This window comes from Plasmodium malariae (genome assembly GCF_900090045.1).
Source record: "Plasmodium malariae genome assembly, chromosome: 5".
NCBI lineage: Eukaryota > Apicomplexa > Aconoidasida > Haemosporida > Plasmodiidae > Plasmodium > Plasmodium malariae.
The window spans coordinates 330624-357217 of record NC_041779.1 but is presented as its reverse complement, the minus strand read 5'-3'; the positions used below and the strand labels follow the sequence as shown (position 1 = coordinate 357217).

The 26594-nt window shown below is 20.9% G+C and overlaps 3 protein-coding genes and 2 pseudogenes across 3 annotated transcripts, besides 2 other annotated features; 1 reads left to right on the top strand and 4 right to left on the bottom strand.

The window, feature by feature from the left end:
- Nucleotides 1-876: 876 nt before the first annotated feature.
- PmUG01_05015600 (uncharacterized protein) lies at nucleotides 877-1326 on the top strand (the record flags this gene model as incomplete). Its single annotated transcript, XM_029003350.1, has 1 exon — nucleotides 877-1326. The coding sequence occupies one exon, from the start codon at nucleotides 877-879 to the stop codon at nucleotides 1324-1326; it is 450 nt and encodes a 149-aa protein (XP_028860305.1).
- A 2407-nt stretch (nucleotides 1327-3733) lies between these two features.
- PmUG01_05015500 (Plasmodium exported protein (PHIST), unknown function) lies at nucleotides 3734-7766 on the bottom strand (the record flags this gene model as incomplete). Its single annotated transcript, XM_029003349.1, has 4 exons — nucleotides 3734-6370; nucleotides 6485-6852; nucleotides 6993-7425; nucleotides 7560-7766. The coding sequence occupies 4 exons, from the start codon at nucleotides 7764-7766 to the stop codon at nucleotides 3734-3736; spliced, it is 3645 nt and encodes a 1214-aa protein (XP_028860304.1).
- A 2366-nt stretch (nucleotides 7767-10132) lies between these two features.
- On the bottom strand, nucleotides 10133-10899 carry PmUG01_05015400 (annotated as a pseudogene).
- Nucleotides 10133-10899: a sequence feature (tryptophan-rich protein, pseudogene).
- A 3787-nt stretch (nucleotides 10900-14686) lies between these two features.
- PmUG01_05015300 (tryptophan-rich antigen) lies at nucleotides 14687-15793 on the bottom strand (the record flags this gene model as incomplete). The annotated part of the gene is made up of 2 exons (XM_029003348.1): nucleotides 14687-15487; nucleotides 15629-15793. 2 exons carry the CDS (start codon nucleotides 15791-15793, stop codon nucleotides 14687-14689), a joined length of 966 nt encoding a protein of 321 aa, XP_028860303.1.
- Nucleotides 15794-25137: 9344 nt separating this feature from the next.
- On the bottom strand, nucleotides 25138-25939 carry PmUG01_05015200 (annotated as a pseudogene).
- Nucleotides 25138-25939: a sequence feature (Plasmodium exported protein, unknown function, pseudogene).
- Nucleotides 25940-26594: the final 655 nt, after the last annotated feature.

Genomic DNA, 26594 nt, shown 5'->3' with positions numbered 1-26594 from the left:
ACATAATACAGGAATGAAAATGTACACAACTATACAGTTTTACTTTTTTAATAAATTCAAAATTTATTCAATTTTTAAACAATTTATTAATCTTAAATAAGTTGTAATTAAGAACAGTAATGAATTAAATAACGTCAAGAAATTTTATACTTTAAACTAAAAAGCCATAGATTATATTTTATTATTTTAATTTTTTAAATAATCCTATATTCTCATTAAAAAAAAGACTTTTTTTTTTAATGTGTTATGAACAAAAAAAATTACTAATTCACATTTTTAATTAAGTTTACATATAGTATACGCATAAAGCTATTTAATAAGTAATTTGTTCTGAAATTATTTTTGGCTTTCTTTGAAAAAACAAAATAATATTAATTGAATTAAAATTTTTTTTTTTTTTTTTGTTTGCACCTTTCCATTTGTTAAATTTGCTAACTTAAAATTTTGGAATATAAATAATTGATGGAGTTTATTTTTTCATAAGTTTTGTAACAATATTGTTTATAGAAAAAAAAAACATGTAATAATAATTAAAGCTTAATTCGATTTTTTCGAAATTATTTTAAATAAAAGAAAAAAAAAATTAAGGATGAAAAAATATAACACAGAAAGAATTACTACGCATAGTGTGAATAGTTAACTTGATAATAACATAAATAACACTTCAAATGTGATGACATCATTAAAAAAAGATACCACAAAAGAAAAAAAGAAAATCTTGCTCAAGTTGAATAAAATTTTTATTTTTTGTTCATCAATATGGGTAATAGGATTTTTTAATAATGTAAGCCAACAACTGTATTTAATATTTATGTTATTTTCTATTTTCATTATTACGCATATATATATATATATATACATGTATACTCTTTTTTAATGTATTATTTCATTAAAATGAAAATATATAATTATTTTTTTAACACACATTTTTTCCTTTTATTTGTTTATTATTCTTATATATATTGCAATTATATGATAAAGAATAAAAAGGGTAACACATTTGATATAAGAAGCAACATATCACTATATGAAGATTCTCCATTTAATCCATTGGATGATGATGTTTCAAAAGATGACATAATAAAAAATGAAACAATAAAAAATAACTTAATAAATGATGATTTAACGGATGATATTTTACCAGATAGTAATTTAAAAAAAAATTTAATAGATGTAAAGGGCGTTAATGATGAACACGAGAAAATTAAATTAATTTTATATTCATATATGGATAAAATAGATGGAGCACATGAAGATAGATTACTGTACAAGCTTGTTAGGAAATGTAGAGATGAAGAAAATTACGAAAATATTGGACATTTTTAGAAATTTTTTAAAAAAATTAAATATAATTACAATATAGTAGCCTTTTCACCTGATTATTAATTACGTTTATTTTTTTTATCAGGAATTTTAGACATATACATATATATATGTGTAAAAATACATCATATTCTTAGGAATATTTTTAATTTATTAAACATAAAAAATGTATGCTTCATTGTTTATCTCATGTTGTGTAGGTTAATACACTTATAAGAATGAATGAATTGCATGAATAAACAAACCTTTGAGATTAAAATTTTATTTGTGCTAAAAAATAAAATTACATTTAGGAAATTAGAAGTAGTATTATAAAAAATGCTGCTTCTTAAAATACTACACCGATTAATGCACAAACTGAAATGAACACGTTGAATTTACTAACATATTTTTGCACCGAATATATAAAAAAGGTATTTTAAGCATTTTATGTATTTATAAATATTTCTTTCTTCAATTTTTCAATTTGAAATTTTAAGTATTGCATCAGAATTAATTTTATCGTGCTGTCATAATAAATAAAATGTTTTGATGTTCTGTTTATATTTTTTTAGTTAATATTTTTATGTTTGTCTTATGAAATGCACATAATTAAAAAAATTTTATTTTAATTTTCTATTTTTTTAAAAAATTTCATATGTGCGTAGTTAAACTAATTTACGAAAAATAAACATCCATAAATAAATTCTACAGCAAATTAATAATTTTATTTAAACTTTTTGGCTTGAAACAAATAATTGTTTCATTTTAGAATCGTTACCTAGTTGTATTTATTTCATTATTTCAGAATTTAAGGGAAATGTTATTTTGTTTTAAATATGTATTATGTGCTTTCTACAAATAAAATAAAAAAAGAGGGTATTATTTTGAATTCAATAAGATCTTTTACTTTCTCTGTATTCTCTTTCTAACATACGAAAGAACCTTATAATTTGAATAAAAGTAAAAATAAAAATTGTATATCATCTTATTTTATATTATAATTAAATATTAAATAATTCATTCGTATACAGCATATATAGAATAGTGATAACCTTACAACTATAACAACTAACATATTTTTAAATTTAGAATATACATATTGAAGTGATTATTACTTACATTATTTATCTTATCTTATATATCTATATATATATATGTATATACATATGGGTGTATATACTTTAAATTTGTGTAGATCATAATATAGTGTACCAAACCTTATGCTGTACATAGATCATCTTTGTTATATCATTATAATAAAAAATAAAAATTTAAATTAATTTAAATGATTTATGTATAATTTCCTTTTATTTAATGTTCATATATTTTCAAATTTAAATTTATGCATAGAATTTTAAAACATTAATTGTTATGTATTAATACTTTCAAACTTAATTGAATAAAATGCATAGTGGTACAATTTTACATAACATATATTTTAGCACCGTCAGTTATGCATTCTCGTTTTTGGGAGATTTTTAAGTATAATGTTTCTGTAATAATAGGAATAGATATTTAAGAAAAAAAAAAAAAGGCATGTGAATATTACTTTTTGCAAATATTTTATATATACATTATATATTTATCATTTATGTTATAATCCTCGAATGAACATACATGTTAAGTAATTTAGCATTATCATATAGTACAGAAGGATCATTATAATTTATATGAATTATCAGAATATGTTATAGATATACATATATATATAGAATAGTAATTTCTGTAGTTGCAAGAGTAAATGGTACATATTTTGTTTTATAGTTTTTTCTATATGAAATAACTAATTACAACTGCCTGTATATATTGTCTACGTTTCATACAACTTAAGAAATAATTATATTTTTGTTAAAATTTTTATGTATTAATTAATAAAATTAGTTATTATGGTTAATAAGTATACAATTTAATTGTATTAATGGAAACTAAAAAAAAAAAAACAATATACATTAGAAAATTTTAAAATGGAAAATTGACAAATATATATGACTAAACATGTACTTACTAAAACATATAATATTTTTAATATTCTTGTTAAACATATAAAATAAAAAAAAGAAACAAAAAACAAATAATGATATCAAAATTAAACACATTTTTACAATTTTCATTTTTTATTGTATTCAAGTAAAAATAAACAATATGACTTTGAATATTTTTTTTTAATTATATTTATGTAAATGATACTTAATGAACATATATAAAAACTAGCTATTATTGATTAAAACATTTATTTCTAACAAATTTTTAATTATGTTGTTACAAATGTTGTTTATTTGATAACAAATATGTTATATAATTTATGAATGTTATATTCGACGTAATATTATTATCTTATGGAAAAGATAACAATAACTTATCCTCAAGAAAAATAAAATAGGATATATATACATATATGTTTATATATAGATTTATTCATATTATGAAATTATAGCTTATTCTTTGACATTCCCAGATTCTTGAACTTTTTAGATTTACTGAATTTTTTGAACTTCAAGGTTATATAATTTATCCAGTATTTTTTCATGTCTTCTGTAAAGTTTCCCCATAATGTTATTAGTTCATTTAAAAATTCAACAAATGCTACATGAGAACTGTTTCCCATTTGAAGGAAATAGCATAATTTATTATAAGACGTTAGTTCGTTGTTCAATAATTCCTGTGTCATACTGCGATAGGATTTGCTCCACTGCTTAACTACATAATAACGTGGTATCCCATAAGTATTTGCTGCTTTTTCGCAATATTTGACAATGAGTAATTGCATATTGATATATTTTCTTTTTTCGTTATTATTCACTAGATTAAATATAACAAACATATCATTAAAGCTTATTATATCACCTAAATTATTAATCATTTCTCCTATTTGACCTTCGGTAGCATTAGTGTCATATTGTAAATCAGCAGTAATAACTGCATCTTTTTCACTAGACGGAGGAATATTTGTGTTGGAAGGTACTGTGCTATGAGTATATTTGTGATCATCGCCATCATCATTTGCATTCTCATCTCCATGCTCATTTCCATTTTCATCTCCATGCTCATTTGCATGCTCATCTCCATGCTCATTTCCATTTTCATTTTCATGCTCATTTCCATTTTCATTTTCATGCTCATTTGCATGCTCATCTCCATGCTCATTTCCATTTTCATTTCCATGCTCATTTCCATTTTCATCTCCATGCTCATTTGCATGCTCATCTCCATGCTCATTTGCATGCTCATCTCCATGCTCATTTCCATTTTCATTTCCATGCTCATTTCCATTTTCATTTCCATGCTCATTTCCATTTTCATTTCCATGCTCATTTCCATTTTCATCTCCATGCTCATTTCCATTTTCATCTCCATGATCATGTTCATGTGTATCTTTATTTTTATCTGTATTTATATCACTGTTTTGATCCATATCTTTATCGTTAGTTTGATCTAAATGTTCGTCTCCTAGTGTAACTGTATTTTCACATGTATTTATATCTTTATTGGAATCCCTATCTTTATCGGAATTCTGATCTAAATGTCCATCTCCTTGTGTAACTGTATTTTCGTTTATATCTATATTACTGTTTGAGTTCATATCTTTATCGTTAGTTTGATCTAAATGTCCATCTCCTTGTGTAACTGTATTTTCGTTTATATCTATATTACTGTTTGAGTCCATATCTTTATCGTTAGTTTGATCTAAATGTTCGTCTCCTAGTGTAACTGTATTTTCACATGTATTTATATCTTTATTGGAATCCCTATCTTTATCGGAATTCTGATCTAAATGTCCATCTCCTTGTGTAACTGTATTTTCGTTTATATCTGTATTACTGTTTGAGTCCATATCTTTATCGTTAGTTTGATCTAAATGTTCGTCTCCTAGTGTAACTGTATTTTCACATGTATTTATATCTTTATTGGAATCCCTATCTTTATCGGAATTCTGATCTAAATGTCCATCTCCTTGTGTAACTGTATTTTCGTTTATATCTGTATTACTGTTTGAGTCCATATCTTTATCGTTAGTTTGATCTAAATGTTCATCTCCTTGTGTAACTGTATTTTCACATGTATTTATATCTTTATTGGAATCCCTATCTTTATCGGAATTCTGATCTAAATGTCCATCTCCTTGTGTAACTGTATTTTCGTTTATATCTGTATTACTGTTTGAGTCCATATCTTTATCGTTAGTTTGATCTAAATGTTCATCTCCTTGTGTAACTGTATTTTCGTTTATATCTATATTACTGTTTGAGTCCATATCTTTATCGGAATTCTGATCTAAATGTTCATCTGCATGTATATCTTTATTTGTATCAGTAGTAATATCACTATTTGGGTTCATGTTTTGGTCTAAGTGTTGATCTCCATATGAATCTTTATTTATATTTGTATTTATAACATTATTTGAGTTTTTATTTTGATCGTTATTTTGATTTACATTTTGATTTATATTTTGAGGTCCTTGTTTATATGCTTGTGTAACTGTATTTATATTTGTATTTATAACATTATTTTGGTTCTTATTTTGATTGCTATTTTGACTTACATTTTGATTTATATTTTGAGGTCTATGTTTATGTGCTTGTGTATCTGTATTTATATTTGTATTTATAACATTATTTTGGTTCTTATTTTGATTGCTATTTTGATTTACATTTTGATTTATATTTTGAGGTCCTTGTTTATATGCTTGTGTAACTGTATTTATATTTGTATTTATAACATTATTTTGGTTCTTATTTTGATTGCTATTTTGATTTACATTTTGATTTATATTTTGAGGTCTATGTTTATAAGCTTGTGTAACTGTATTTATATTTGTATTTATAACATTATTTTGGTTCTTATTTTGATTGATATTTTGATTGCTATTTTGATTTACATTTTGATTTATATTTTGAGGTCCTTGTTTATATGCTTGTGTAACTGTATTTATATTTGTATTTATAACATTATTTTGGTTCTTATTTTGATTGATATTTTGATTTACATTTTGATTTATATTTTGAGGTCCTTGTTTATATGCTTGTGTAACTGTATTTATATTTGTATTTATAACATTATTTGGGTTCTTATTTTGATTGCTATTTTGATTTACATTTTGATTTATATTTGAGGTCCTTGTTTATATGCTTGTGTAACTGTATTGTATTTATTATTTGTTTATATTGCTATTTTGATTTACATTTTGATTTATATTTTGAGGTCCTTGTTTATATGCTTGTGTAACTGTATTTATATTTGTATTTATAACATTATTTGGGTTCTTATTTTGATTGCTATTTTGATTTACATTTTGATTTATATTTTGAGGTCCTTGTTTATATGCTTGTGTAACTGTATTTATATTTGTATTTATAACATTATTTGGGTTCTTATTTTGATTGCTATTTTGATTTACATTTTGATTTATATTTTGAGGTCCTTGTTTATATGCTTGTGTAACTGTATTTATATTTGTATTTATAACATTATTTTGGTTCTTATTTTGATTGCTATTTTGATTTACATTTTGATTTATATTTTGAGGTCCTTGTTTATATGATTGTGTAACTGTATTTATATTTGTATTTATAACATTATTTTGGTTCTTATTTTGATTTGATTGCTATTTTGATTTACATTTTGATTTATATTTTGAGGTCCATTTTTATATCCATGTGTAAGTGCATTTATGTTTGTATTTATAACACTAGTTGGGTTCTTATTTTGATAGTTATTTTGATGTATATTTTGATCTCTGTGTTCTTGTTCATGTGTAACTGTATTTGTATTTGTATATATAACACTACTTAGGTTCTTATTTATATCACTATTTTTGTTGCTATTTATGCTTCCATTTTTAAGAATGGCTTTTTTCTCATTTTTATCTTTAACTTGCTTTTTAATTATGTCCAAAACTTCAGAAGGTTGAAACATACCTTGGGACACATTATTGGAATGGTTCACTTTACTATTATGTGTATTATATTTTATATCATCTAAATTATCATATGTGTTTTTTTCCCGTAAATATTTATTATTTTTACCATTTTCAGAAAATGTTTTAGAAAAACCTAATTTCCTTGAGATTCTATTACTTAATTGGAATTCTGATTTTATTGTGTCTTCAAATGTGTATTCATTCTATAAAAAGTATTTAAAAAGTAAATATAGGATGTATGGGTCATGCACAGTTTAATTTTAATATAGAAAAAAAAGATAAAAATTTGAAATAAAAGGGAAATTGATATTCATGTTAAATTTGTATTTTATCTTACTTCTAATAAAAGATATAATAGATATAAAAAGAATACATTCATAAATCCAAAAGATACAACATTCTTAGTACTTTTTTTTTTATATTTTTTTTCAGCTCTACATAAATAATTTGGATAGCAATTATTATGGTTCTTATTTTTAGTAATAAAGGATTTTCTAGTTCGCGTAAAAATTCCGTTGTTAACATTCACCCTTTTTAAATCCATATTAATTCTCAAAAAAAAAAAGTTAAATTATTTCATTTGTAAGATAATTGGTAATAACCATCCTTTTCTAATATATCTAAAAGAAAAAACATTTATTCCTATTTATCAAATTAACATGTAATAAAAAAAAAAAAATTAGTACTAAAAAATTATATATACATATATACTTAGTTAAAATTTTGTTATAATCTATTACATAAGTGGTCTGTTATTAACTATATTAAGTACAATATAAATAATAATATATTAAATAGAAAAAATTAAAAAACTAATAATTATGTATGTAGAGTACAAAATTTTACTTTTGAACCGTTTTTTTCTAGCTTAATTCTAATAATACATACTGAGAAATTATAAAATATATAAAATATTTCATTATTGAAAAATTTATTTGAAAAATAAAAAAAAACACATAATAACATTTTAGATTTTTAAATAAACTCATCCTTAATATAAAAAAAAAAAAAAATGAAAAATTATATAATGGTTAAATAGTAATAATGTTTATACATATAACTTAGATTATAACTGTTCTTTTATACTTTTTTTTTTTTTTATTCGGTTTCAATATTAATTATTACAACAACTAAGTGCTTAGTATTTTTACCATACCATATTTTTTATATGGTAGCACTTTATTAATAGTAAAAATTGAAGTTATAATTTTTTATAAAATGAATATTCTAAATTGAAATTATTCCATTCTACATTTTGTTTTATATATATATTATTATAATTATTTATAGATATATTTTAAATTTAATGAATAATTAAAATTAATAGATAAAAAAAAACACTATAATAAAATTAGTAAAAGGTGGCAGCTTCAGTTATATTACTAATGTAAAATTTATTTATTAGGTAACATTAATTATTTAATAATTATAATTTAATTTTCATATAAAATAAAGCTATTTTGAGAATTTTTGTTTTAGTTTCTTATAAAATGTTCTTGAAATAACTTTTCATTTTATGCCCGTACATGTATTATTTCTGGTAGTAAAATGAAATTACAAATTTCTATTTTTTGCTAAACAGGAATAATGAAACTAAAATGTATATATATAAATATATATATATATATGATTGGTAAATATGAAACAAAATCCATATAATTAGTGATTGTAAAAGGGTAGAAATAGTTTTTCACAAGTAAAAGTGAAATAGCACAGAACAGTAAAATTGTATTTAAAACGTGTGTAAACTGATAGAGCAATAAAAAAAAAAAAATTAAAACACAACTTGAGAAATTTACATTAAAATAATAAAATTTTTATAAAAAGTAAGGAATCCTTCTATCTTCATAATAAGGAATATGTAGAACGCGCTGCCAGTTTATTGATTATTTGTCGAAATAAAAGAGATATTCAATAAATATATTTTTTAGCATATATTAATAAAGGGATCTCGATAAGCATATTATGATTAGAAAAAGGCGATAATCTGGCAATATACATATAAATATATATATAACTAAAGGAAAAAAATATATTCATATAACCTTGGTTTTATGATATTTTTATGGTAACTAATACAAACTATTCATATAAAATCAAAATTAATAAAATAAAATTCATTTTATATATATATATTAATTATGCTATAATTAAAATTATAAAAGGATGATTATAAAATTTAAAACGTATGAAGTTTTGATATTTTCGGTTTTTATCTCATAAAAATTTTATTTGAATAACTATTTAATAGAAGAGATATAAAGTTAACTGGAAATTTTTTTACTATTATAGAGCTTATTATGGATGCTTAATATAACATTTATAAATTACGCACGTATATATAATTATATACCCATATAGAATGTATGATATATATGTATAGCATCCATTAACTAAAAAAACATAGACATGGATACAAATTGTTTATAATTGTGTACAAACAAATGAAAATTATTTAAAAACACAAAGAAATCAAAAGCATTAAAAAATACATAAAAAGAATTGTGTGTAAATAAAACTTACATGTATATATATAATATTAATACAAAATACTTTAATTTTTTTATGAAATATGGATCATCATTTGTTGTATTTATTTAAATTTTCTTTTGTTTTTTTTATTGTTTCTATAATTTAATTTAAATGATTTTTTTTTTTTTTCTTTTTAATATATATCCATGATATATATGTTAGATGTGATATTTTTAAATAATTTTATAAAAAGAAATGAATTTACCTTTTTCTATGATTGATACATTTTCTTTTAACATGCTTATTTGTTCATTTCTTGATCTTCCTCATTCCCTAGTGAACTCATCTATGAAAATTTTAATAAAGAAGGAAATAATAAAAAAGTATTCACTTCATTTTAGCAATTATTTTTTTCGAAGATATTGGTTGTTTGATTTATATATTTCTCTCTTTTATCTATGTTTTCCACTGCTTGTGACTTATCAAATTGTTAACAAAAGTTTCCATCCATTTAATAAATAGAATGCGTTTATCCTTTTTTCATTTTAACCATTTACTCCAAGCACTGTTTAGATATAAACTTTCTTTTGAATGGACACATTTATTCCATTCTTCCCTTTCTCCATTGATTCTTACCTTCCATTTGTTCCATTTTTTTGTTTTTTTTATCTATATAATATTTTTGAAGATGTTTTATGTTTATAATTTGACTAAGTTTCATCATCTTGGCATCTCCAATCAATCATTAACCGCTCAGTGCTTTTAGAGTTTTTCCACTGTATCCATTCCTCCATAATACAGTCATTTAAATTGGATTCATTTTCATTAATGCATATTTTCCAATCTCTTTCCATAATTTTTTTACCTTGTTTTTTGATTTATTTTTCCCATTCATTGTCATCCCATTCGAATAATATCGTAAACACATTAGCTCTATAATTATTGTCCGTTTCTTTGTTATAGTTCATCCATTTATTTTACATAAATTCTATCCATACATTCCATTCCTTTTCTCTTTCCACAAGCCACTTTACTTTCCATTTTTCTATAGATGCATTAAAAATTTTACAGTCTTCTTTAATTTTTTTTTTCCATTTATTGCACTCGTTATTTTTATATTCTTCATATTTTTCTTCTTGATAATCTTCTCCTAATGAATCATTATCACGGTAGTCTATAGCATTTAATGACGCCGATTTCTTCATAAATTTCTTTATTCCTTTTTTTTTTTTTTTTTTTCTTGTGTCACATTTTGCTTATACATTTCATCGTTTTTCGTTATATTCCTTGTTGATGCTTGACGTACATCCTTTTCATAATTATTTATTTTATGTGCATCTTTTTTTGCTGATTCTACATTTTTTGTTGTATATTTTGTACTACTATTATCTGGGCTTTTTTCATGTTGTACATCTTCTTTTATATCATTAAATAATTTTTTTGTCACTTTCGTTATCATCTTTATTTATGTCATTTTTTGATGCCACGTGAGCATTCTTTTCATCTACTTTTGTCTTATCGCTATGTATCCCTTCTTTTACAGCACCTTCTTTCGTATTTTTGTTTTTTTCAGCATTAGTTTACCCCTTTTCAGGAAAATGCATATTCTCATTTACCTAACTGGCTTTTCCACTTTTTTCTTCATTATATGTCCTCCTTTCCCTGCCATTTTTTAATAAATATCCTATTCCATTATTATCATCTTTATCCTTTTTAAATTATGATGCATTTGTTAGATCATTTTTTAATTTATTCTTCGCATTACGTATATACTAAATAAAATTTGAACACTAGATAAAATTTTAATTTTATAAGTGAAATATAATTAAAATTTATAAATAGCTAAAAAAGAGATTTATGTATATTTGTACATTATTTTTCTGTTAATAAATAAAAATAATATAGGACATATAAAAATGACAAAATAAAAAGGAAAAAACATATGCATTGTACATAGAGTGATTCATAAATATTCTTCATTAATAAATTTTTATCATTTAATCTTATTGAAGGAAATGAAAATTTTTCTGGGAAAAATTGCTTATCTTTTAAAAATTTTGGAGTATATTCCTTAATACTAGAATTTTCCACGTTTTTATATATGTTATGGATGAAATAAAAAAGTTCTTTATTATTATTAGAATGCTTTACAAAAAAATTCAGTCGTATTTATAGACTTAATTTGCATAATGGGACATGTTTAGTAATTCCATATATCTACCTTTCCATTAGAAAAATTATAGTGTTTTACAGAAAAATATGAGTAAATAATGCATAAGAAAAAGTAAAAAAATACAACAAAAAAAATAATTACATTAGATTCTTTTATGTTTAAAAGAAGAATTGATGTACTTTTTATAAAATTAAACATTAAGAAAAAATAAACAAACTATTTATCCAACATTATTTAACTACGAAGAAAATCTTATTTTGGAATATTTTTATTAGGGAATAATTAAATTCTATAATAATTTAATTTATATATAATATGAATTATTTATTTTCTCGAGTACTTAATAAAATTTGTGAAACTATAATTGTGTCTTTTTTTTTTTTGTTCATTATGCTCTATAATTAAAAAAAATAAGGGACGAAAATAAAATCCTTAATATGTATAAACACATTATACATATAATATATATATATATATATATATATATATATATATAAAATATATGTATATTAAAATTTATTATTTCTTTCGACTGTTATTTTAAAAATTTTATTCGTTTTTTAATTTTAATTAATTCAAAAAACGATATATGGAACGAAAAAAGTAACACTTCTATAGACATTAATATAGAAAAAGCATTTTTTTATAAACAAATATTTATTTTTATTTTGGGAGAATTTATGTGACATAATTGAATTTTCTCTTATTCTTCTAAATAATGAAATGGGATAAATTAGAAAATTGAATTAAAAAAGAATGAAATATATTATATATTGAACATGTGTGTAAATATGTGTTATAATATTTGCCAGAAAAAATTATATGAGAAGATGATTTAAAGATGTTATAAAATTAAAGAAATTTTTTTTATGTTTTAATGAAAATTTTTTATTAATTTTTGTACAGCATTAACTATTAATAATTGAGGTGATGCGATAAAAATTCGTATTATATATCCTATAGTAATGTATCTATATTTTTTTTTATATATAAATTTAATATCCTTTCATTGATAATTATTGTTTTTATTTAATTTTTTTTTTATTTTTATTATTTATTATTTATTAATTTCTAGTTTTTTCATAATAATGAGAATATTATTCTGTTATTTTAAAGAACAGAAACAAAATAAAGATATAGAAAAAGAATAATATCCGTATTTTGTTGTATATATGAATAATATATTCATCTTTGTGTATTAATATTTTTAGAATTCAATTCTTATTTGTTGTTACATTGTTATATTTAATTTATTTCAGCATAGTAATTTAATGTTAATATTTTAAAAAGCGAAAATAATTTTTATTATATATCTTTTTTATGAATTTAATATTAAGGAAATTTTTATATTATCTATTTTGAAAATATATAAATTATTAGTTTGTTGTGAAAATGTATTTTTAAGATAAATGTAAAATTGTGTGTTTAATGAATAGATATTAAACTATACAACATAATATATATGTATTAATAGTACTTTTATAACAAGAAAATATTAAAAAATAATTTATGAGGGAGAAAAAATTGACTTACATTGTGAAAAAGATTTTTTTAAAGTATATAAAAATCTTAAATTTTTATAATATATATTTTCCAATAATAATAAACTCATGAAATAGTACTATTATTTTATTTAGTTAAAATGAAAGGAGAATAAAGGTTTAGCTTTTTCATTACTTGTAACTGTTAATATAACACGAATTTATAATATAATTTTTCAAGGTTTAATGTTTGAATATATTATCTAAAAAATTAATGTTATAAAATATCTTATTACTTCATTAAATGCAAAAAAAAAAAAAAAATTATATTTATAATAATGTATTAATTTAATACATTAAAAAAAAAATATTGTTCATTATAAATATGATTCTCCTTTTACGTGTTATTAATTGTAGTAAAATAATAAATGTGGATATGTGCAATTTAAATTTTGCTTATTATTACATAAATTAATAAATATATATATATATATATATATATAATTATGTGTATATATAAATGAATACATATATTTTTTATCATAATGTTACAACCATGGTATTTTTTGGCTTTTAATTAACAAAAATGATAAATGGGGCATAATCCATAGCATTAATTCAAGTCTAAAAGGAAAAAGAAAAAAAACTATTATAAATCAGTTGTCTATGTAGTAGGATAATCTCTCTCTCTCTCTCTATATATATATATATACTATAATATAATATATTAGATAAAAAGGTCTCTAACGAAGGAATTTAGTATAAATTATGACTTTATTATAAATTTATTATATATATGATCAAATAAAAAATACTATAAGAATTATATTAAAAAAAATACTACTTAAATATTAAAGAAATGTCAAATTAAAAAATGCTACAACTGCAAAGAACAAACTAAACATGAATACAAATACCCGTGAGATATGAATAACATTAAAAGTAATTGTTCCTTTTTTATGAAGAGATGATCGTGTTGTCTCCTATTTATATAGAATTATTTTGTTAATCCAATTGTGAATTTGTACGTTAGCTTTTAAAATTATCCAACGTGAATAATTTTGGCTGTATTATGAATAACTGTATTTTTTTATTTTAAAGAAATATACAATCAAATATTGCGTATACTTTTTATATATAATATTTACACGTATGTATGTATATATAAACTTACACATAAATTATTACAGATTTTTTATTTTATATATTTTCTTTTACATGTAACTTCGTTTAAGCATATTTTGTCTTTCTTCCTCTACTGAATGAAAAAAGTCAATAGTAATTAAGTAAAGGAAAAAGTTATTATATATTATTATTTAAATTATTACATCACTTAATTCATATTGTAATTTTTTCTTCGTTTTGTGAGGTATTATTCTTACAGTCCTTTAGCCATGTCTTCCATTGTTTTTTCATTGTCCATTTATAAATTTGATTAGATGCCCATTTATTGAAAAGTATTTTTTTATAATTTTTCCATTTTGGCCATTTGTTCCACTCTTCAGATATATATACACTTTCCTTCATTTGTACCCAATTCATCCATTGTTCAGCTTCCCTGCTGATCCTTTCTTTCCATTTAAGCCAGAGTTTTCGCTCAGCAAAATGTAACCATTTTGCTGTTGTTGAATATTCCCAATTTGCCCAATAATAATCTTCTTCGGCTTTCCATTCATTTGCTAGCCATGATTTTATTTTGTTATTTTTCCACTGAACCCATTTATTTAAGATTAGTTGATTTAGTGAGTAATCATTATCATGAACCCATTTTTCCCACTGTAATTCCATAATTTGCCTACCTTCTGTTTGCATCCATTTGATCCATTGACTTTCACTCCAGTGTTCAGATTTTTCCAAAACCTCAGTTTTGTATTCTTTGTGCATCTCTTCGTTATAATTATTCCAATTATTTTGCATATTATTTAACCAATCGTTCCAAACTTGTTCTCTTTCTTCAAGCCACTGTACTTTATCCTTTTCTAATGTTTCATTAAAATGTTTCCATTCAGATTCCAGACGCATCAACCAATTATTCCATGCCATTCTTTTGAATTCTTCTGCTTCTTCTATGTTTAATTCCCTAAGATCCGCTGTGGTAACTTGAGAAGGATTACATGGGTTTGGTTTTCCAGGTAATGCCTTATTAACATTTAAAAATAATTTTTAAATGTATTTTATTTTTTTACATTAATATATTTAGTTCAAAAAGAACTAGACGGATATATATACCCTAAGTAAATAAATATATAAATATATATATATATGAAATTTTTATCTTACTGCTGAAACATGATTCAAGAAAAAAGCACAAGAGAAAATAAATATGATAATGGATAAACGTGCACTTATGGAAGTTAATCTAATATATGACATTAAGCTCTTCCTATGTGTCTTTGTCAAAGTTGTGGATGCGTATTCTTTTTTGGAAATATCTCGAGTATTCATCTTTAATTCCATGATATTTTTTGTATTTTTTAATAAAAAAAAATTAGTTTTTTAAATAAAACAATTTTTCTCTATAAAATTTAATATAATATATAATTATCCACACATCTGTTGGTGAGAATAGCGATATTATAATTTTTTTTTTTTTTTTTTTTTACTAAAGAACAAGTAAAAAAGTAGTTAGTATATACGTTTTATTAAATGACATGTATCAATAAAAAATTATATAAGGCAATTAAGAAAAAGAATAACATATATAAATAATGGAAGTTCGTTGGTTAACTTCGTTAAAACCACGTAAAAAATATTAAAAAATAAGGATGGTAAAAAAAATTGAATATGTAGTTTATGTATGAGAAATATTATAAATTTCTTTTCTATATAAAGTCACTCTACGGGACACATAAATTATTTATCATTTTACAGATTCTACATTTCGTTACATGAACTTTATTTTCTTACTTTATCTTTAATAATTTCTCACTATAAATACATATATAAATTTTAATACATTCTAACTTTTTTTTAAATCTTATTATAACTAAATATTAAAAAAAAAAATAAATAAAACCTTTGTAGAATTTTTAGAAACAAAAAAAATAATATAAATATAATTCATTTAGAAAAATTCTATTATAATATATATGGCATTCAACTTTTTATATAGTTACCTGAATTTAAATTATATGATAATTAAAAAACACACATATTAAAAAAAAGGTGTTTATATAGCTATAAATTTTTTTTTTTTTTTATTTGATTATTTTTAGGTACAATTTTAATTATTATTAAAACCCTATTATTTTAACTTTAGTTATTATATAATAATACATTCTTTCTAAGGAAAAAAAGAAATATTAAATAAAAATTACATAAATTTTTGTTAAATGTATAAATGAAAAAAAAAAAATAAAAGTAAACTTTAACAACCGTAATTAAATATCATGAAACAAAATAAGCTATTATAATTTGAAGTAGATAATATATATTTTATTTTTATTAATTTTCTTGAATTACTTAGCTTTTATCATTACTGTTGTTTTTATTACTTCGTTTTGTTTTGTTTTTATTTTTTTTTTTTACATTTTGTTTTTATAATTTTGTTTTTCTTATTTTGTTTTTATATATTGTTTTTATTATTTTATTTTTATTAATGTTTATACTTTAATTTTTAATTATATATATACTGCTTTATTCTTGGGTAATTTTTTACTAGGAATGCTAAAATAATCCTTAATATTTTTTTTTAATATATAGTAAAAGAAATGTTTAAAGGTTTATTTATTCTATGAACACTGGAAATACCTTTATTATTCTCATATGTTATGAAATTTTAGTTATATATAAGCGAACATTTAGGGGAATATGAGATTATAAGGAATGATTGAAGTGCAAAAAAGAATTATGAATGATACTTTCATCTTTCTTTTTAATGTATTTTATAATTAATATAGTAGTAACAGTAAATAAAAAAGGTCATGTGTTTAAAACAGGCTAAAGCAATAATTTAATTATTAAAATATCCTAAGAATTATTATTAAAAAATTTTAATTATTATGTAAAGCAGTAAATTATTTTTTGTAAATGCATTATGTATATTTTTTTATATATATTTTTAAAAGTGGTAAAACTCATAAAATAAATAAATAAATGCATTATTGTGTTAAATTTAATTCTGATTTAATTTAGTATTAAATTAAATAAGAATTACGCAAAAAAGAATTTTTTTGAACAGCACAACAAAGTAAATATTTAATATAATGAAATATTAAAATGGTAATAAAAAATATATGAAATAGAACAATTATTCCATTTAATTAGGATAATGTGAAGAGTAATGCTTAAATTTCACGAAGTTTGGAATATTTAAATGGTAATTAGTTTGTAGAATGTTTTATTTTAACGCTTGACAAATTAGCAATAATGAGAATGTTCGGTTTTAGAAACTATATATGCAAAAAGGTGGTATTTTTAATAGTTATAATTAAATTTTTATTCTTACAGAATTGTTTTTTTTTTTTATATCTTAATATAAGAATGAGCAGTAGTGGAAACTCTGAAAAATACGTGTTTTAGACTGAACAGTATTTTTTATATAAGGGGTAAAAGAAATATAAAATATGTATTTATTTATATAAAGTGTGCATGAATAATAATATTCTTTTATCACAAATAGTTAAATGAGAAAAAAAAAAAGAGAATTTTCTTTTATTTTTTTAATACACTTTGACGTTAGCGGATTGATTTAATCAATGAAATAAATATATATATAACTCAAAGGAGAGTAAGGTACAACTTTTTTATTAAAAAATAGTGAAACGGAAAATTACTTTATGAAATAATTTGGTGGATTATGTGTATCTGTTAAGGAAAAAAAAAAAAAAAAAAATATATATATATATATATTTTTACAATGTTAGTGTTAATAATATATTTAATTTTCTTTTTAAGGGTGTAAAACAGTAAATATGCATATAAATCGTAATTGGTTCGTTGTTATAGGAATTTTTTGGTATAATTTATAATTTTGATTTGTTCACTGTTAACTTTTTGTGTTAAAGTAAGATTTATATTATTTTATTAATAAAAACTTAAGTAGCTTAATCAGTTATATATGCATTGAATAGTTCCTTGATATGGTTGAGTACATAAGTAAATTATGTCTTTTGATGCAATTGCATCATCATTTCAGTGAACAATGTCAAAATAAATTGTACAATTATTTCTTAATTATACCTTAATTATGAATGTTTACAAATAACTCCACTTTTATTCATTATTATTAAATAAAGATTATAACGGTAACACACAAGAACTGAGATAAACATGAAGTAAAATATGAAAATAAGGAATATAAAAATGAAGTATCATTATAATTTAAATATGAACATATTTTTGAAGTGTTGTAATAATTCGAACAATGTAATATGAATAAATATCGTCTCATCTTGAAGAAGTAACAGAATGCATATAAATTCGGTGCATTAAGAAATTTATAAGTAAAAGTTAAAATGTTAATTTGAGGTATGATTTATTATATATATATATGGAAGGATCATTTTATAGTTATACTTAAGTTTTCCAACGTAAAATTAATATGTTATGAAATAGTTACCATCACTCCATGTTTAGATTAATATTTAAATTGAAATAAAATAATAATAATAAATAGTGTAATAAAGAACAAAAAAAATGCCAGTAATACTAAAAACTATTAGGAAAAATCCAATACATGTATATTTAAATACAAAGTTAAGAGACATGTAAAAATAGACAACCTTAAATAATCACTTAATAATAAGCGCAAAAGTAAGAAGAAAAATAAAATTCATTTATTGAGGTAAAATCAAAATTTATACATACTAATTAAGGATTTTGTTTAATGAAGAATTTAAAAACTTATTTGAACAGTAATATTAAACAGATATGCAAAAATTGTATAAATAATTTGAGTTATTCAATAAAATATTAAATTGAAGGATATGATAACATAAATTGTTTTCAAATAGTAATAAAAACAGTTAACGCAAGTATAAACTGATGAGAGTTAAGAGTTTCCCTAAAGGGAAGAACACCTTTAAAATGAAATTTATTAATTTAGTTAAATATTTATAAGAATCACTGTTATGTTAAATTGAAACATGTTTTCACATTTCACTTAGAAGAAAACAACAACTGATTATAATGTTGCAAGTTATTATGGTAAACAAATATTCTTTTATAATTCCTTTTTTAAAATATAGAATAAGGAAAGAAAATAATGAAATATTCTATAAAAATCGTAACAGAGTAATGGAAAAGTAAAAATACTTTTTTATAAGATAAAAAAAAAAAAATGTAATAAATTAAAATATATTTTTTTGTTATTTTATTTTATATTCAATTGTCTTGTTTTAAAACTTAAAAGTCGCTCTCAGAAGCCATTTATAAAAGTAAAATTGAAATGAGATATTTTTATTATAGTTCTGTGTTCTTGAAATTGGATTATATTTTATTTTTTTTAATATATATTAATGATGTGTATGTCTTTACAGAGCAATATAACAAATATATTAGTTACATATTTATGGAGCAAACCAAGGTATAATTGGTAGATAATGCCACCTTGACCAAATAAGTTCAATCAAACTAGGTAATTAGAACTTGTAAAAAAATATATATCCACATATTCTCTTTTCCAGATATTAAGCATAATAATAACAGTATGTATGTAAATTTTTAATATTATTTTGCATTTACAGTAATATGGCATCTGTGTTCATTACAGCGATGCATATTCAAAGTTATTTTGTTATGTAAAAATATTTTCTGTGAAAAATAACAGTATAACATAATCAATGAATATCATGTTAGGAGGCGGCATTATGTAGATGAATGGTTTATTATTACAGGAAGTTTTGGAACTTAAAATAAATGGCATAAGAGGGAAAAAGTTAATAATTTCTTTTTTTTTATTAAAATAATTTGTTTAACTTTTTATTATGAACATGGAAATATTCTATTATTGTGAGAAAATAACTGCATATATGACTTTTTTATATATTTTTCTTATTATGTAATTTATTAACGATAAAGATGAAAATTTATTGATATAGAAATAAATATAATTTTTTTAAATAACGAATGTTTATTTTAATTTAAATAGAATTCTTCCATTGGAAAATAAATGAACAACAAAATCAATGTATGTAGTGCACTAATATTGAGATTCGATAAAATACAGAACGAAGTAGAATGAACACATTAAGTATATTATAAGCGTTTAGAAAAAGGTGTATTATCTTTATATGTATATTATGAAGGATATATTGAAGAACTTCATAACTTAAATACAAAACTAACTGAATACATAAAGGCTTACATATATGGTATTGTGATTTCTTGTTATGAACGTTTTAAGATCACTCTATATGGATAAGAATATTGTTAGAACATAGTTTTAAAAATCATCTGAAAGTAAAATAGAGTAGATCAATGCTCGAATATTTAAAAAATGTAAAATCCTTTTATGGAATATCTAGAATGTACGTATAACAATTTATAAAATTTCTAAAGAAAAATTATAAGCCTATTTAATTATAATTAAATTATGCATTGATATATGAAAGTAAACGTAAGCATTTTACACATAAAAAAACATAATGAGGAAATTGAAAGAATTTTTGCTTATAAGTTGATATTTTTCTCATCTTATTTTATATGATATAAATTTGTTCTTATTTGTAATAACAAAAGTTTCGGGTTATTGTTTATCTTTTGGAATAATATCATATACAGTGACATTTTATATTATGTTCAATCTTATGTGAGTCGGTAAATTTAGTATATCATATGGAAATTTTAATATATCATAAAATTATTTGATCTTAGTAATAACATTCAAAAATATATCACATTCTTAAAAATTATTTCTTAAAATCCTTTAATTTAATTGGAGGAGTGGCAACATAATTATTATATATATTTATGTGAAAAGACATATATATATATATTCCAAATATATATATGATTAATACGTATAATATATATGGTATAACACGTAATAATTTATAATTAAAAATTAATTTATTACAATTTTGTATGGAGCCCTTTTATGAAAGCAGTGTTTGTATTCTATATTTTTTAAGTTGCATTTGCTTAATATTTATTAAAAGTATATATATATATATATATATTTAATTATTTTTATTGTCCTTTTTTTTTTTTGTTGAATTTTTTGTTGTGATATATGTTTTTGAGTGATATAATTTGTAGAAGTTGATGGATTAATGCTTACCAAGGTATTGTATTTTGTTAACGTTTAATTTTACTGCAATATATAGTAACATAGGTATTTATTTTCATTTAAAATAATAATTTGTTGAAATATGAAAGATGAAGTATATGCTTCTTTTATGTTTCTTTATGTTATCAAATATTTAGAAAGATATATATATTATATATGAATAGAATGTGAACAAATGTTTGAAATAATATTTCTACTATGTTTTTATAATTAGATTCGTTGATATTTACATGTTATATAATGTTTTGTTACATGTTTGTTACACGTTATATTTATCTTTCAGAGTTATATGCATATTAAGTACATTATTAACAGACTTAATATATTATATAATAAATGTATGTGTAAAATTTTATGAACATTCATATGAAGAATTAAAAATGTATAAAAAAAAAAAAAAAAATATATCATGTGTATGAAGAATAATGATATAATATGTTTTAATAAAAATGCCATACTGATACATAACTTTAATTCGTAGTAAACATTAAAAAATGTACAATACATTTGAATAATTTATTATATAATGAAAAAATGTCATTAAATTATTTAAAATTACGGATAAAAATCGTATTTTCTAATACTCATTTGGTACATTTATGAGTATCCATGATAAAATTCCAAATATAAAGTTTACAAATAAGTATTATACAAATATATTAATTTTCTAATATTTGAATATTTATTTTTGCTTTGAAATAGCAACTTTTTTTAGTTTAATGCAATATCATAATCATTGAACTGTTAACAAGTATACACCTAATTTTTGCAATAAATTATTCCATTTTATATGTATATTTAATTAAAAAAGAGGATTTTATTTTTTTTTATTATCTACCATGGTGGTTTATCCAGAGAAACCAAGGGTTAGAAAAAATCTAAAAATGTTAAGGTATTATTTCAAGTTGAACATTCGTAAGTTTTAACTATCAGAAAAAATAGAAATTATTGAAAACAATTATTATTAAAGGGATGCAATTTAAAAAAGTAATAAATTGGTAATAGTGTACCAACAGTGACTAATATTAGACATTAATAATTATGTTATTATTCGGATGTACGAATTATTCTAGTTGTCTCATTACTAAAACTTATATAATAAAAAAACATAAAATGATTCGAATGAATTTTTAATAAAAGAAAAAATATTTTATTAATACTTTTAGTGATGTATTATAACACAACATTTTGCAATTGTACTAAGATTCTCCAATAAAAATAAGAAGTTGACACAAAAATGAGAATAGCATATGGACATTACTTGGGTAATATACACACCTTTAAATATAAATTTTTTTTAAATACTTACAAAATTATTATTTTTAATATAATTATATAATGCTTTCTCTTTTTAATCTATATTATAAGATTATACATATTTTAAATATATTTACTCAATAAATAAAAAAAGAAAAATAAATAAACGAATTTTGTTAACATGTGTTCATAAATGAAAATTATAAATATATATTTTCTCAATAAAAATGTATATAAGTAAGTGTATTTATATTATATTATATTACAGAAACTATGAAAAAAAAAACTATGTAAAGGTAAAAATTAAAAATTTAAAATATAATTCTTTTTTTAAATAGTTAAAGGTCTATTTTATGTTACCATATTTTTCTATATAACATTTAGGATACAGAAAATTTTTTTCATGTAGCTGTATATATGATGTAATTCCAATAGTGAACACTGATTAAGTATTAAGGTTAAAATAATTATTTATTAGGTACAATACATTAGGCTATAACGATATTACTATACATGTTAATAGTATAAATATAACAAAAAGTAAGTAATACTGTATAAGGGAAGGTAATTAAAATGAGAAAACATTTATTTAAATATTATTACAACTCATGAACATTGAAAAAAAAGTTGATTGTAAATCGAAGTATAAATCGTTTACTCTAATCTGATTGTAAAAGAAATGAATAGAAATATGGTGGTCTATACAATACAGCACAACGTAAATATTTCAGAATTTGATAATTTTATTATAATTTTGTATAATTTAAAAATATTGCAGTCAATTTCAATTTTTTTTGTTTTTTAAAATATATTTTCACTTTGATTATGCGGTAGCATGTTCATATGAATGAGAGAAAATAGATATATTATTGTTTTATACGAATTATGGAATTTATAAATATACATTCAACAACAGTACATAAAATAAAGGAATATTCTGGTTCAGAGTTATGTGCTAATAGAAATGCTATTGTTGAATCAACAAACATTATTATAAATGATATAATAAATTTTACATAGTAAATTTGGAGAATTATCAAATTTCAAATTATATATGTAATCATATGAACCATTTAAAATACAATAGTAATTTTGTAGAAAATGAAAAAAGATAAAAAGAACATATATTCACTAAATTCAATGAAATGTTTAAAGAGATATACAAATTACATTTATTAACGAAGCGTTAATATAGATTTCATTTTGAATGAGAAATAAAATGTTAAGAATATTGTACTCAGAAAATAATTAAAACTTCGAATTTGAAGTTTCTACTACACGGATAAGTTATTTAATATACCCATCTTTGATGCATTTATTGATGAAAAACTTCATAACTTTTTTGTAATAGTGCTTTTAGCATCTATTATACCGATAAATAGAAAAATATGTGAGTGCTTTACTTAATTTATACTTGATACGTTTTTGCAAACAAAAAAGTTAATGGAATGGAAGTCAAAAATTTTGTATTTATTTAAAAATGTGAAGAAATAGTATAACTACGAATTATATTAAGGAAATATAATTATAAATAAATTGTCTTTAACGAATTTATAATATGAAATTATTCAAGATATATAATATGATAATATAATTTGAAAATATTGTAATCCAAGGATAAATATATAAGAAATGAAAATCAATAAAATTAACAAGTTCGTTATACAATAAAAACAAAATCTTAATATAAAAAGTAGTAAAAAAAAATGAAAGATACAATATTTCTTGGTATAAATAAACCTAGTTAATGAATAATTATGCTTTATTTAGTTATTTAATACTAATTATCAGCCGAAGCATTTTCTTAAATATTAAAAGGAAAAGGTACTACGTATATTTGCAAAGAAATATACATGATTTCATATATTTTAATTAATTATACTTAGTAATATTTGTGTGATTTGCAAAATTTTATTTTTTTTTAAACTTATATACTAAAAAAAAAAATATTTTTACGTAAAAATTTCTTTTTCTATAAACTATGAAAATTATATAATTTAAATTGATTAAAATGTAAATGATTTACACATACTAAGGGATGAATTGAATTACAGTAACACAATTTTTTCAAATGAAATATAAAAAAATAAATAATTCCAATATTATATAAGCGTATTGGGGTCATATATTTTTTTATAATTAAATATATAAAATTTTATAGTCCTTCTAATTACTGTAAGTACATTAAAAATTTGTAAGATTAATTTTTTAATGTGAATATCTTTTTCTAATTTATTATTATCTTTAGATTTAATTAAGTAATTTTATATGTGTATATTTAAAGTAGGTGTATTATTAAAATTTACAATTGTTTACATGAGGTTAAAAGAAAATCAGAATTACTATTATAACAAATCCATAAAATAACAGATATAAATAAAACAAGAGCCATAACTATTTTCTGCAAAGCCAAAATTGCAAAAAATACATAAAATATGTTAAATTTATTTGTTAAATGGAAAGAACTTTTAAATATATCTTAACATTTAAAAGAATAATATTTAGTAATTGACCTTTTTTTAAATTATACTTATTTAAACTCTTTGACAATATTTTTTAAAAGTTTGGATGAATTCTTCTGGTTTTCAAAATAATCGTATTGTTTTATGGAGGGCACATGATTTTTAAAATTGTGCACAAAAGCGTATTCACTATGTTGTTTTTGAAATTTCTTGAATTCTCTCAAATCATTAAGTGCATGTTAAGAAATGCCACCTTTTAATTTATTAAATCGTTTTTGAAAATTCTCATCATTCTGTAGTGCTCGTACTCTTTCTCCAAACGTATAATCGTTTTCGTCTAATAAATCGCTTATTCTGTTTTTTAACATTTTATATTTTTGTTCTTGAGTTACTTTTACAGCACTATTTAATATTCTATCAAATATTGCATTAAACGTGTTATTTCTGTTGCATACCTAATGACATGATTTAACGTTGAAGGGTAACTAAAAATAAATGTACGCATTCAGCATTTAGAAATAATGTATTTATATAATATATTAACAAAATTTTATTCTCCATATAAATTCATAAAATAACAAAGGGTAAAAAAAATATTTGTGTTATAATTATATTTTACATCAATGGAATATTTCCATGTCTATATTAAAATGGAAAAAATAAAAGTTTTGGTAAAAAAAAAGACGAGAATTTTTGTATTTTTTTTTATAATGAATTTCTTTAGAGTTGTTAAAACATTTGCAATAATTCAGGTGGTAGGTACATCACATATTTTGGATAATAATAAACATATGTCTAATTTATAATGTGATTTAATTATTTACTAATATGTCCATATAAAAAACCTTTATATATATATTTTTAAGTAAATATAACTGTAACTCATTTTGAAGTACAACAAAAAACATAATTAAGAAAGAAATATTTTAAGAAGCGTTTTATTCAAAAATATGATTAACTCATATTATTCTAATAAAACAAATAAAACATGATTTAATAAATATTAAAGGAATAAAATTGTATAAGATATTAATTTATCATGGAGTTAAATGATTAATTTCAAAAGAAAGATTTATGTAAATTATATAGAGAATACAATGGTAACATATTGCATTAATAACGATTATCGTATGGAATAAAAGTGTAGTAAAAAAATGTGCTTTAGAGTATTTATATATAAAATATTTTGAGAATAAGAATTATTTTAATATCAATTATTAGAAATTATTATAATGAATATTCAAAAAAGTAATCTACTAATTACCATACCGCGATATTTTTTTGAAGTTATTTTTGA